This window comes from Magallana gigas, chromosome 1 (genome assembly GCF_963853765.1).
Source record: "Magallana gigas chromosome 1, xbMagGiga1.1, whole genome shotgun sequence".
Taxonomy (NCBI): Eukaryota; Metazoa; Mollusca; class Bivalvia; order Ostreida; family Ostreidae; genus Magallana; species Magallana gigas.
Window position 1 is genome coordinate 38,494,997 of NC_088853.1, and position 14,184 is coordinate 38,509,180.

The 14,184-nt window shown below is 31.6% G+C and overlaps 1 protein-coding gene across 1 annotated transcript in view; it reads right to left on the reverse strand.

Annotated features, from left to right (window-relative positions):
• Window positions 1–1,812: 1,812 nt before the first annotated feature.
• Window positions 1,813–14,184, reverse strand: part of LOC136270148 (multiple epidermal growth factor-like domains protein 10) — a 42,947-nt gene continuing 30,575 nt past the window's right edge. Inside the window, exons 4-10 of the mRNA XM_066066815.1 lie at window positions 10,254–10,391; window positions 9,744–9,881; window positions 8,439–8,576; window positions 6,358–6,495; window positions 5,883–6,014; window positions 5,601–5,732; window positions 1,813–4,295 (exon numbers count right to left, since the gene is read on the reverse strand). Coding sequence (XP_065922887.1) covers window positions 4,150–4,295; window positions 5,601–5,732; window positions 5,883–6,014; window positions 6,358–6,495; window positions 8,439–8,576; window positions 9,744–9,881; window positions 10,254–10,391 — 962 coding nt within the window. The 3' untranslated portion in view covers window positions 1,813–4,149. The remainder of the gene's footprint in view (window positions 4,296–5,600; window positions 5,733–5,882; window positions 6,015–6,357; window positions 6,496–8,438; window positions 8,577–9,743; window positions 9,882–10,253; window positions 10,392–14,184) is intronic.

Here is a 14,184-nt window from a genome sequence, read left to right on the forward strand (position 1 = left end):
ATGTATATAATTACATTCATTATCAAAAAATAAAACAACAATCACAGAGACAATGAAAATACAATGTAATATTATGACATATCACACTAATGTATATCATAAACAATATTCATTTCATATCCACAATTTTATTATTAATATGTACAATATCCATCTATTTTATTTTTTTAAGGAAGTAGCATGTTTCTGCAAGTCCACTAGACTGATTGTGAATTTCGATTTATTGACATCTACAAGTATTTAAGTAAATCATCTTAAGGTTTTGAAAATAAAAACAATATCCTTAAATTTGTTTTTTTTTTAAATACATGCAAACGCTTTCATAATTGCTTCTCTGTTAGATCCACTGTCTAAATATCTTTATATTTCACATATTTTTTTAATTCGATCAAAATACTGTTTTTTTTTCTATAAAGATAAAGATGTAGAATAGATAATGTGTGGATTTAAAAAAAAAAATGTGGAACACCATCCATCAATTGTTCCTAGGAGTAAGCATTCGTAAAACCATGCAGCTGCTTGATCAAGACTTGTTGAATTTCAGAAGAGATCACAGATCATTTTTAATACATGCATCGTGTGTTAATTGCGTGGACCTGAGGTCCACGCAGAAAATATATAAGCGAGGTTAAACCGGATGCTATGGAGAAAATTTAGCCTGCGCATGAGTTAGCCTGGTTCCTGTGCGTAATGGGTAGCTCAGGGAACCAGGTTAGCACACGTTTATCTGAATCGGGATCGGGATTCCGTGCCATATGCACACATAAGTTCAAAGGCACTGTGATCGTACAGTTGTCAGTAAACAGTACAGAAACAAAGTATTCCTTTAAAAAAATGATTGGCATGTGATATGAATTATCAGTATTATGAAATAAGTTAATGTTATGCCGAAACTACAACATGCATCAAATAGCATAATTTGCAATGTTTTGTTGTTTTCCGAATACACATGTAGCTTAACTTTACTTTAATAGTAGGCGGGGACTATAGAGAACTTCCCGATTAATGTTTCTTAAGCATTTAAGAATGATTGAATAATTATGTCACTGTATAAAAGTTTAAATCTCAAGAAAAATGCATCAAAATATGAAAGTTTTAATTTACAAAAAGCTGTCACTGCATAGAGTTAACAAAGTAGTGCGAATCGTAGTGTGTGCGCAAATAGTAGAATTCACCGAATGCCTGATACTATACATGCAAATTTTATTGATAGATAGATCATAATTATTTGAGAAGTATGAACCCTTTAAATTCTGAGATAAAAAGTCAGGACTATACATACATGTATACACAATAGAACGTACAAATGTAGTGGTTTAAAACAGAGGGCAAGAGTCGGTGTAATCTCTGATAATCTTAAGGCTTTCACGTTTTCGTTGGAAATACATGCAAATGGTCCATGTATTGTAGTCCTATTTTAAAGGACAGCAACTTGTTGTTTCCTTAAATGTCCCTTGTTCAACGCAGTATTTGGATATATCGCCAGTATGATTCTTTCTGCTCGGAGGATTTTTAAACCAGTCTTCCTCGGGTTTGCTTGAGGAATTGTGACTCTGGTCTTTCTATCTGCTTTGGACCTTTGTAAAAAAAAATATCATTAGAATAGTACCAATCGTACACTAATTAAACAAGAGAACAAAATACCCACATATACATTTAAAAACTATACAATTTACATGTATATCAATTTCTTCACAAAAGTTCCATATCATTTGTTATTTGCTATTTGCATTATTTTTTTCTATGTATATTATGTTTAATTTTCAGTTTTTAAGGAAACTTACTAAGGAAATCCTCTCGTTTTCTTTATATTGTAAGTTCTTCTGAGCATTCCTTTAAGCAAAGGTTACATATATTTAAATTTATAAGACACCTGGTCTCCCTGTAAGCAAATTGAAAGTTGTAAGTGAGGTAAGGAAGACGAAATGATCGCTGTTCATAAAACTACGTTAGATTAAATCATGATAATTGTTTTTAATTCCTGTTCATACTATATTACTGTTTATAATAAAATCAGAAGATTTCATTTTTGAAAATAGGCAATCACCATCCGAATCAAAGAATTTTTAGACCTATTCAATTGTTCAATTTGTTCTAATATCGATGCATATATTTTCTTCATGTTTAGCTCACCAAGCCTATTTGAGTACAAACATACTTTTTATAATTTTCAAGAGAAGAAACAAAACCTGGAAAAAGAGAAATTGATTAATATAAATGTAGAAAGATTTTTTATAAGTGCCACATTTGATCAAATACCTGCCATTGTCAACAAAGTCATCAGAGAAAAAAAATTAGATAACATTAATTTTAAGAATATACCGTTTTTGTCAAAATAATAATAAAGTTGTATTCAAACATAATATTACAAATATTAATACTTTACTTTGATGATTACACATGTAAATATTTATAAAAACTTGTTACTATGAACTTCTGCATCTAAAATGAATTAATTTTTTCTTTAAACGTTAATTTCGACTAACCTTTAGGGCGTTGCGTTTATCTGAAACAATATATATCATTTAAGCCATTGTTTATAATACTGGTAAATTGAAGTAAAAACAAAATGATATCAACGTCAAGGAAAGATGTTCTTAAACATCAACAAGTCACACTTGATATCACATTATATAGATAATCTAACTCTCCATTATATACAAAACGTATCAACTTTGGTTTCGTTTTGTTAGTTTTGACGACATACGTTTCAGTCGTAGACAGTACAGTGCGCAGAATGGTATTTGTTTACGTGTATCATTCATAATCCTCTTTAATCATCAAGATATTATATCTTTGCTTCCCAACTATCACTTTTATCTGATCATGCTAAGAAAAAAAAAATCACTTACCATACATTTCCCAAAACTGCCGTCATTACAATGATATCAGCTAATTTGTTGTTTATTGTTACATTGCGCATAACATGCACCATTAACGGTCTCATTCACTTTTTGTTATTTTTTAATTGTACACAAAATATACAAAACGGTTTGTCAAAACATCTCAAAATATCAAATACCGGAAGTTGAATTGATTCGTATATCAGCGATATATATTAAGATCGGATTAGAGATTGTAAACATTTATGTATATTATATACGTACTTACCTGCTTTGAGGACGAAAGCAAGTTTATATTTCCCCAACACAGAAACTCATTCATCTGGCGACGTTGCGAAGAATTATTGCTATCGAGGGGAACATTAACTTTCTATTGTCCGAATAGTCAGAAAATATATTGTTTTTTATTATGAAGAAAACTGTATTTGTCATCAATTAATGTTTTTATGTTTAACAAATTAGAGTAATCGAACTTTGAATTTAATTTGGCAACTTCAATTACACCATGCATTTTCCTATATTAAAATCGAGAGAAATCAATTCTATAGGCGTAAAGTTTCGATTATTATACACCATGGGTATTGAAACTTTTTCATGATTCTATCGAGTAGCAGTTTTTCCCTCGTAATTTTACATAAAGAACATTCACAAAAAATGAATTGAATATTAATAAGTCAAATAACTAAACCCTGTAATACAAATATTATTGATAAATTGTTGAAATTTAATATAAAAAAAAACACAGTATAAGTCGTTATAATCAAAATACGATAAAACAAATTCTGTGCAACTTACGTTGTTTAAATTTATTTTATTTTAGTAACCTTAAAAAAGGTATATTACTCAAAACAAACATGGTAGATATCTGGTAAATTTCCGTTTTATTGGACTTACTTTGATTTCTGTTCACTTTCTCTTCATTTTTGTATTGACAATTTCAAATTTACATCAGTATTAACAATGCAGTGTAAAACATATGAATAATCTATTTAAATATCCATCTATGCTTAATTTCAGAGATGGTCTATGTACTCACGTACGTTACACATTTCTCCTTGATACATATAACCTTTTATAACATTCAGTTAAGCATGCTCCATTGATATGGAAATACTGACTTATTACGTTACTACAATGTATGTTTGCCACAAATAACACGTAAATATGTTTATGTTATTACTACTACATTTGTAATCGCATCGTGTAATTAAAAAAATGTTTTTACAATATGTTTTTTCAGTATCACTTTTTAAGATATTCTTTTTATAATAATAAGTTGCTAGTTTCGTCTGTACTTGGTGTTTGTCTACTCACGTGATTTACATAAGTCCCCTTCATAACCAGCATCACACCCAGTCAAGCAAGAGCCATTGACATTGGAGCAATGTTTTACATCACGACAGTGTCCACATGTTTCATTACATTCAATACCATACGATCCTTTGTCACATTCTTAAACAGTAAAAAGGTATATAAAGATGTTAATTGTAATATTGTTTGTACAATGCATAGTGGCGCAAAAACAGTATTTTTGCTTTAATATTATGTATTATGATGTGGAATAATGAGGTAAAGAGGTATTATATTAAGCAGTTATCTTTTTAGATTATTCATATAATTGAATATAATTGAGGATTTAACCAACTTTTAAAAAATAAAAAAGCCCGTTTGCTTCTTTAATTTATTTTTTATCTTTTTTTTAGTGAACCATGAACATCAGATTGCGTTGACAGCTAAACTGTATATAATATATTTCTATGAATAAATGATAAAGGCATCAATGGTTACATTGCCTCCTGACGTTGCCTCCTGAGAAGGGGAAGGAGGGAGAGCTTGTATTATATTTACATATAGGAACATATTAAGGACAGTGTTAATTAGGAAGTGAATGCTCATTTTCGGATGTCGACGGTCCTTTGACACACCAAGCGGTGCATACCAAGTTAGCGTGGTATGATATATTGTCTGCATCGCTTAGTGTGTCATAGGACCGACGACATCCAACAATAAGCATGCAATGCTTATATTTTTATGTCCATTCTGATGTCTTTTTATGTATCGCCGCTATAAAGCCATTATTTACACTGTTGGTGAGGGATATGAAACATATACGGAACAGCCATATTAACATGTTATTTAGAAAGCTCCCGCGACAAATCTTTTTTTATTAGTGAGTAGATATATATTAATGTTTTTTTTTTTTTCAAAAGTACATATGAAATATGTTATGTATGAATGAAAGTCTCATTTAATCTTACAGAAATATATATAGTCAAAACATGTGAAGACATTTATTTTTGTACTCGTGGGACAGTGCAGCAAAGCGTATGCATAAAAATTAACGTCGCAGGTTTACAATGCAAACATTAGGGGAGATAAACGCTGAATTTAAACATAAATATTTGTGAAATTTAACGTATCTTTTTTTTCCTGTTTTTTGGGGGGAGTTTTTGTGTTTTTGTTTATTTTCTTCTTCTTTTTTTGGTGGGGGATACAGTTTTAGACTGAAATTTTTAATATCATTAAGATTATGAATAAACATTTGGAACTGTGCTGTAATTTTATGGGATGTTTTATTGTAAATCAACTTTCATTCGCGTGCGAAAAATTTTCGGGAGGTTTGCTAGGTCTTGTTTGTTTAAAACTAAAACGACGGGTACTGTTTTATTCTTTTTATTGATTCCATTTATTCGCGTTGTGGAGTTATCACTTGCTACAGCGATTTAACCTAATTCATGTTAATATAATGAGCAAAACCTTTATTGCAGAAGTATCCTATCCAGCCAGGTGTACGTCCAAAGTCACACAAACCATTGACATTATTACATCCACTACACGTGTCGACGCATTTCTTAGAACAATCTTGCCCAAAAAATCCAGGTTGGCAACCTGGTGAAAACGAATAAAAAGTTATATGTTTCTTGAAATTATGACATACCTATTACATTGTATCAATACATGGATACCTTTAAAAAAAAATGAACTTGTACATTTACACATTGATATATATTAAAAACGTATAGCTAAATTTGTACTCACGGGTTTGACACCGATTCCCAATATAACCAGCTAAACATCCAGTTAAGCATGTACCGTTTACATGGTCGCATATATCACGACAGTTTTCACATGTTTCGTTGCATGAGACACCATAAAATCCTGAATTGCACTCTAAAATGTATAAACCGTATTAAACTTTTCATGGTTTTTGTGAAGACAATGAATGTTTGTTGTTTTTAAATTATTCATAAGGTTTTTTTTAACGGCTTGTATAATATGGAACTATATATTTCTTTTAAATCGAAGTTTTCAATCAACGCCATATGAAGAAATTTTATAACGTTTTTAATAAAATGTTTAGAACTTGATATTTTCATATTAAATGCTATATAAACGCTACCTCAAAATGTACTTTTCTGAATATTACTACTACAATTACCTCTTCGTTACCAATCGAATGAGAAATTAATTAAACGATAGACAAGAAAAAGTGTTTTTCAAATGTGTTACCTACCAGTTTTACACAACTCCCCTTTATAACCAGCATCACATCCGGTTAAGCATGTCCCATTGATATGGAAACATTGGTTCACATCACGACAGTGTCCACAAGTTTCGGAACATCCTATACCATACAATCCTTTGTCACATTCTACAATGATGATATATAATATTGAAATGGCTTTCTTTTAATACCTTTATACACAATGCCGCATATTTTGGTTCTTTAATAGTATTATAATTTTGTCCACGCCAAACGTTCAAATGTGAATGTCCTTGTGATTTATGATTTTAGAAGCACTCTTTGTATTATGTATTATGTATACAATTTGATATGGATAATTTAATTTCCAAAAAACAATGCAGGTTAGTGGTTGCATTATTATAGATTGTAACATATTTCTTTTCTAAAACGCTATAGTATAGCTCAGCGTTTTATTGTCGTTAAACTTCTACTTCCGGTGCATGGAATTACTACCCCCTATGAAATATGTGAAATATATAATATTTATTTATAATATTTATAATAAATATTAATCATTTAAACTGTTTGTGGAACCAGTTCAAGGGGTTTAAGCACAAAACTGCACGGGCTGTTGTGAATCTAATGTGCATGGCTTACGTGCATCATCGCAGGGGCTGTTACGCAGAGATTAGTCAGCCCTTGGGCTGATTAATTAAGTTGTGATGAATCCTCAAATGCGCTTGCGTAAATTATAATTCTGGGAAGGAAGTACTTGACAGTCCGTGTTCGAGAAATACGAAGACGTTATGAAATTGGTGGGGTTTTTAGGTCAAACTGCGCATCGTCTCATTGCATACATGTACGTGTAAACTCCTACACATTTGTTTCCTCAAATACAGTTAAAAAATAAAAGTACATCCCCATGTTAATATTGAAACTATTTATATCTTGTATTTTTATAAATTGTGTAGTCTCTTGTAACCTGAAATTTATATTCCACTAGATGACTGTAATGGCTTTTTAAAAAGGCTAACCTTGTGAAGATATATAGTGCGTAAACAGAAGCTGAAATGTAGAAAATCAAAACGACTAGTAAATAGCCACATGTAGTTCTTGGTGTCTTGATCTCAGAACAACAATTATACTGGTTAATACAATACACTGATAAAGAAAATGCATGTATTAACAACAATTTAAAGTGCAAACATTAGACAAACGAACATATTTAACACGTCGCACACAAGGTCCAGATGTGAAATAAAGTGAAACAAAATCAAAGGTTTTTATAAATCATTATTCAGATAGGTGTCCATTTACAAGTCGTGATTACCTTTGATTTGAATTAACTTTAGATATATAATGATAAATTATAATATACATAAAAATATTTAAAGAAGATGTAATTTCGACAAAATTTTCTTAATTAAAATTGAATTGAATGAAACTTCAACCCCATTTTGACCCTTCTGGCATTGGATACTTTTAATGTATATTTAACAACATTGTTTAATAAGTCTCATTTCTACCTAAGCTTGCACAAAGTAAATTTCCCTAAAAACCATGCTAGGTTAGCGCTTTTAAGTACTTTCAGTACATTGATTTTATATAACAGTTGTGCCAAAAATGTTTGTACATGTAGCCTTATTAAACCATTAGCACTCTGATTGTAACCATAGATACAACCAAATTCATACAAACCATTTGTATCACGATACTCGTTAATGCAACATTGAATTGCTTATAACATTTATTTCCAAAATACACCCATATACTTGCTAGGGGACATGTAAGAAAAATATTGATACAAAAATATGCAGTTTAGAATTTTACGTATTTTACAATCATCTCTATGGTGACCTTTATCATAAACAGTTAAGAATTTTTAATTTGTGTCAAAGCCTTGGTCAATATCACGACAGTTTCCACAGTTTTTGTGTGTATTCAAAGCCCTATAACATGTTGTCACCAAAAAAAAAAAAGAAAAAAAAATGATCAACATCGGTGATATATACGGTTGACACATATACGTTTTGATGTTTTGAATAGCATGATTATTAAGATCGCGGTTTTCGAAAAAAAAACAAAAAACAGAGCGATCTCAACATTTGTGTCAATATCTGCATACTAACGTGTTGTACACAAGTCCCCTTCAAAACCAGCAGCACATCCTCCTATGCATGTTCCGTCGATGTTGGAACATTGGTTTACATCACGACAATATCCACATAATTTATTACATCCAGTACCATACGATCCTCTGTCACATTCTACAATGATTAAAAATAATAGTTGTATTTATTTTTATTGTACATGTACATAATGGCGCGCATTTTTCGTTTTTAACTTTACAATACCTATATCCACTCTCAAACTTCATATGTGTTTGTCCAAATCATTTATCTTTCAAAAACTAATTATGTACTATGCACAAAATTGTGTGTCGATGATTAAGTTTCCGTAACGTGTATGTGCATGTGTGTAGTTGCATCTACGAAGGGTGACGAATCTATTAACATTATCACACCCGATACATGTATCACTGCATTTCTTCTTAATACCTTTTTTTTTTTAGAAAAACTACTAAGACATGCTTATGGAAATATAAGATGAAATTAATCGATAGAAATGACGCAAGAATGTTTTTTTTTCTCTCTCTTAATAATTGCATTGCCTTTATTTGATTTCTACTTTTCAAAAAAAAAAATGGTTTGATAATCATTAACATGCACTAATAAATATCCAATGCTAATTTGTTGTGAATAAATAAAAATGCTTTTTGAATTGTGTAAGGATATTCATTGTTTATTTTAGGGTTTATATTCTAAACATTATAAATTATTTTAGGCCGGCATCTATATTATACCAGTGTTATTGATTTTGGAAAATAAAAGAAAACGACTGATTGGGTTCATCTTAAACAGAAACGGTTTGATAGAATGTGTTGTCATTCCTGTATCTCTAATATTCGATACTGAGTGCGCGGTCATCCCTGCTTAATTCCGCCTCATTACAGGAGTGCGGCCATTCCTGCTTGTGTTCGTGGTGGTTGCAGCGGAGTACTAGTGTGTGTGTGATTATCCTTGCTTATGGTCATACTATTGTGTCGCAAATATGCGGCACTCCCTGCTTGTGTTATGTTTGCGTTGTTGGCGAAAGTGTGCGATACTGTCTGCTTGCGTAAGCGCTGGTACCTGTTGAGTTGCGCATGCTGCAGTCATCACTGCCTGCATAACATAGAATCCCTATATAGGTGCAGGCGCGCGTATCTCGAGCACGGGCCTGCGAGGGAACACATGCAGCGACCCACTTACACGTTATACAAAACCATACAGTTTTATTTGATAAAGACAGCAATGACTCTACAAAGAATGTGTAACCATTTTATAATATTACAAGTACTTTTAAAATCTACCTGCATATTTACAAGCACTCACGTGTTTTACACAAGTCTCCTTGATAACCACCATCACAACCAGTTAAGCATGTTCCATTTGTATGAAAGCATTGGTCGATTTCCCGACAGTTTCCACATTTTTCTTTGCAATCAAATCCGTATGAACCGTTGTCGCAACCTCAATTATGAAAAATTATTCGGTTGAAAAATTATCAGCATATGTGATACATGAATATACATACATTCTAATGTTTTGAAAAATATGATAAAATATTTGATTGGACTACCATTGCATATATTTTAGACATCCTAAGACGCACTTAACAAACGTTTAAAATGTCACTATTGTTCTGTTATATAATGATCCGACACAGTGTTTTATGATTCTGATACAATTCAATGGTGTCTTGTAGCTGCATAACGAGGTTTAAATCAATCTTCATTTATACAACTATAGAATTTAGGTAATTTTTAGCAATCAAATGCCTTGATTTGACAAAAAACCGTTAAATTCCAAGCTTGGCTGGTACCTTTCCAATTTTCTACTCACGTGTTTCACATAATTCTCCATTAAAACCAGCGTCACAGCCAGTTAAGCAAGAGCCATTGACATTGGAGCATTGGTTGATATCACGACAGTGTCCGCATGTTTCTTTACATTCAAGACCATATGATCCTTTGTCACATCCTTAAACATTTATAAAGGCATAGTTAGGGTTTTGTGTCAAAAAGGTAAGGAAAGCCCAAATTAATCTTAGTGTTTTTTTTATATATACTCCTATACCAAGTATGTGTTTATTAATAATTAGGATATAAATTAGTGTGCAAATTGGGCTAATCTTCAACTCTATACACTAACTAGCTATACTTAAAAAGATTGCATAGCCGCCTCAGTAAAAAAAAAAAGAAAACAAATTTAGCTTCTAGAGAGATATCGATTTCTGAAAAGAAACCCACCCCATTAAAACAAAAAAAGACCAAACAAACAAACAAAAATAATAACCAACAATAACAAAAACAAAACAAACCAAAGAAACCATGATAATGTGTTTTTCTCCTTCTAGATGTACGTTTGCCAAATTAAACTATAATTAAAGTATACCGATAAAAAATTCAATGTAATCTGATTTCTTTGCTTATTTTGTCTTTTCATTTTTTATCAAAATAACAGAATTACATCTACATATGACTCATATTTTTTTAAAATGTAATAAATTGACGTCTGGCTACTTTTATTATTCATTATATTGTATAACAACATAACGCCGTGTTAATCATCAGTCATACTGGCACTGTACCAGTTATCGGCTAAAATTTAACGTTTTCTTTTCGTAATTCCTCATTAAGGTCTTCCGTTTCCAACGGAAGACCTTATTGTTTTCGTTCGGTTTCTTTTTCCCTATTATTATTATTTTTTTTCTTTTTTTTTCCAACCAATTTTGTGTACGCGATTTCTCTGAATCTACCCGACCGATTTACATGAAACTTTCAGGTCTGATGGATAATGATCTGAACCTTATTGGAAATTTTTTTTAATGATGACGTTACTTCCGGTTTTGAGTTATTTACAATTTAACGATTTTCAGAGGGTCGGCTTGTCCAGGGGTAAACTCCTAAACGATTTAAGATATTGAGTTTAAAATTGCAGGGATTGTAGACAAAAGGTTGTATATCTGACATGTGGTATATATATTTTCCTGTGACCAAAAGCGCCGAAGCTCGCCCGAGCTCGAAAATTACAGTTAAAAAAGCGTCGTGATTTTTCGTGGTTTTCTTTCAATATCTCTTTCCTCGATTGTATTTTGTTATAACATGTAGAACAAAAAATCTATATAAAGTCAAGAGCTTTGATGTGACATCAAGAAAAAGGGGCTGACCCTTCAAATAAGGGGCTGAGGGGGCTCTAAAGTCTTTAAATGATAACTTGTTACCGTGAAATATTTTGTGATACGTTATAGAAGCAATTATGTTTATTCTAACGTTATCCACCTACACATGGCAATTATTTACTCCTATGTTACGTAATTAGGGATTTTAAGGGGCCAAAAGTCCAAAACTTTCATCCTAAATATCTCAAAATGGAGGAAAATTTTGAAAAGCAATATTGAACAAAAGATGCTCAAAATATTAAGCTTAACAATAATTAACAATTATTTCTTTGTTATGCGGTCCCTAAAAGGAGTTACAGGGTCGGCCCCTAAAAAGACCCTCTCAAAATATCTCGAGAACGGTACAAAATTTGTAAACACATGTTGAACAAAATGTGTTTGAATTGATTAGAGCTTTCATTTAAAATCATGAAAAAGGGGCCGGCCCTTCAAATAAGGGGCTGAGGGGGCTCTAAAGTCTTTTAATGATCACTTTTTACTGTGAAATATTTTGTGATACGTTATAGAAGCAATTATGTTCATTCTAACGTTATCAACATATACATGGTAATCATTCCCTCCTATGTTACGTAATTAGGGATTCTAAGGGGCCAGCAGTCCAAAACTTTGATGCTCAATATCTCAAAATGGAGGAACATTTTGAAAAGCAATATTGAACAAAAGATGCTCAAAATATTGAGCTAAACAATAATCAACCATTATTTCTTTGTTATGTGGTCCTTTAAGGGAGTTAAGGGTCGGCTTCTAAAACGACCCTCTCAAGATATCTCAAGAATGGTACAAAATTTGTAATTACTTATTGAACAAAAAGTGTTTTAATTGATTAGAGTTTTTATTTGAAATCTTGAAAAACAGGCTGGCCCTTTAAATAAGGGGCTGAGGGGGCCTTAAGTCTTTTAATGATAACTTTTTACTGAGAGATATTTTGTGAAAGGTTATAGAAGCAAATATGTTTATCCCACAGTTATAATATATCCAAGCAATGTAATGATTTTTTCATGTGTTACGTAATTAAGGGTTTTTAGGGACCAAAATTCCAAAATTTTGGACACCCATATCTCAGAAAGGAAAAATATTTTGAAATGCAGTACAGAAGAATAGTTGTTCAGAATGATGTTCTTAACAATATGTAACCTTTAAAATTTCGTTAAAGGGCCCCTTTAAGGAGAAATGGGATCGGCCCCTAAAACCTCCTTTCTCATATATCTCCAAAACGGTAACGAATTTTTGAACATTTGTTGACAAAATGTGTTTAGATTTAAATGTCCTTTCATTTAATATCAAGAAAAAGGGGCTGGTCCCTTAAATTAGCGGATCAAAGGGCTCTAAAATCGTTTATCTGTAGCCCTTTCAAGAGAGCCATTTTGTGAAAGGTTACTAAAGATAGATTAGGTCTAATACGTTATTATATACATGTACTAACAATATAACGATTTTCTCTTGTGTAACCCAATTAGGGTTTTTAGAGACCAGAGGTAAAGAAGTTTTAATCTTTTTTATCTTAATTGGAAGAAATGCTAGTATTCAATAAAACAATGTAAGAGAACTTATAAAAAGCGGTACAAAAAAGCATTAGTACTTCACTCTTTTTTACCATATTATGTTTTGTTGTCGAAATTCAAAGTCGATGATGTCATATTTCCTTCAGAAAAATCGGACGGAAGACCTCCTCGTTGCTCGCAACGAGATCGTGTCTAGTTTCTTCATATTTTTGGATAAAACTTGACATACTTTAAAAAGTGAAATCCTTATTTATCAATCTGTTAGTTTATATCATTATTTAGAACCCAAAACATCTTGTTTTGTGCTTTTAAGCACGCCCCGAATTTGCCGAGATTTTACGATTTACTGTATCAGTTATCGGCTTCGTGATAATAACAAAGTAAAAATCCGTGTTCATGTTGATTTTATACTCTGCTGAATGTAGTTTGAATTATGCCCCTTTGCTAGATCAGACTAAAGTATTCGGGGTCATGATACATTATAAACAAAACTCATCAAATAATTCGTTTATTATCATACGATAATACACCAAATCGTATACTATTCAATACATAATTGTGCAATCAAGTGTCAATTGCGCTACGAATTTCTCGGAAATTCGTGAATTCCTTTTGTTTATACATGTTAAATGTATTGATGTTATATGTCAAATCAAAGAAGGGATATAATAACGTATCACAAAGAGGTAATATTCTATTGTTAACTTATTACGTCACTTCCCCCACTGCTGAAAGTGCAAAGATGTAAAATCAGCGGTAAACAATGATCGTTTAAGCTCATGTAAAAAACATATTCAAGAAAGCTTTCAAGCGAACTTACTTTTCTTTATTCGAAAAAGACGACTGAATTAAAAAATCTTGGATTGTCGCGTGCTATAAACCCGAACTCTCAGTTTAGACGATAACTGGTCTCAGCCGATAACTGGTACAGTACATTTGTACCAGTAGAGTTAAATATGTAAGGCATGTTGAATTAAATAAAATGTTACACATAAGGAAGATTTCTGAAAAAAGAGTGTTTCGGAAAAAAACAATAACAATCCGAATCCTTAATTATTATAATGGCACACACTATTTATGATCGCGGCAA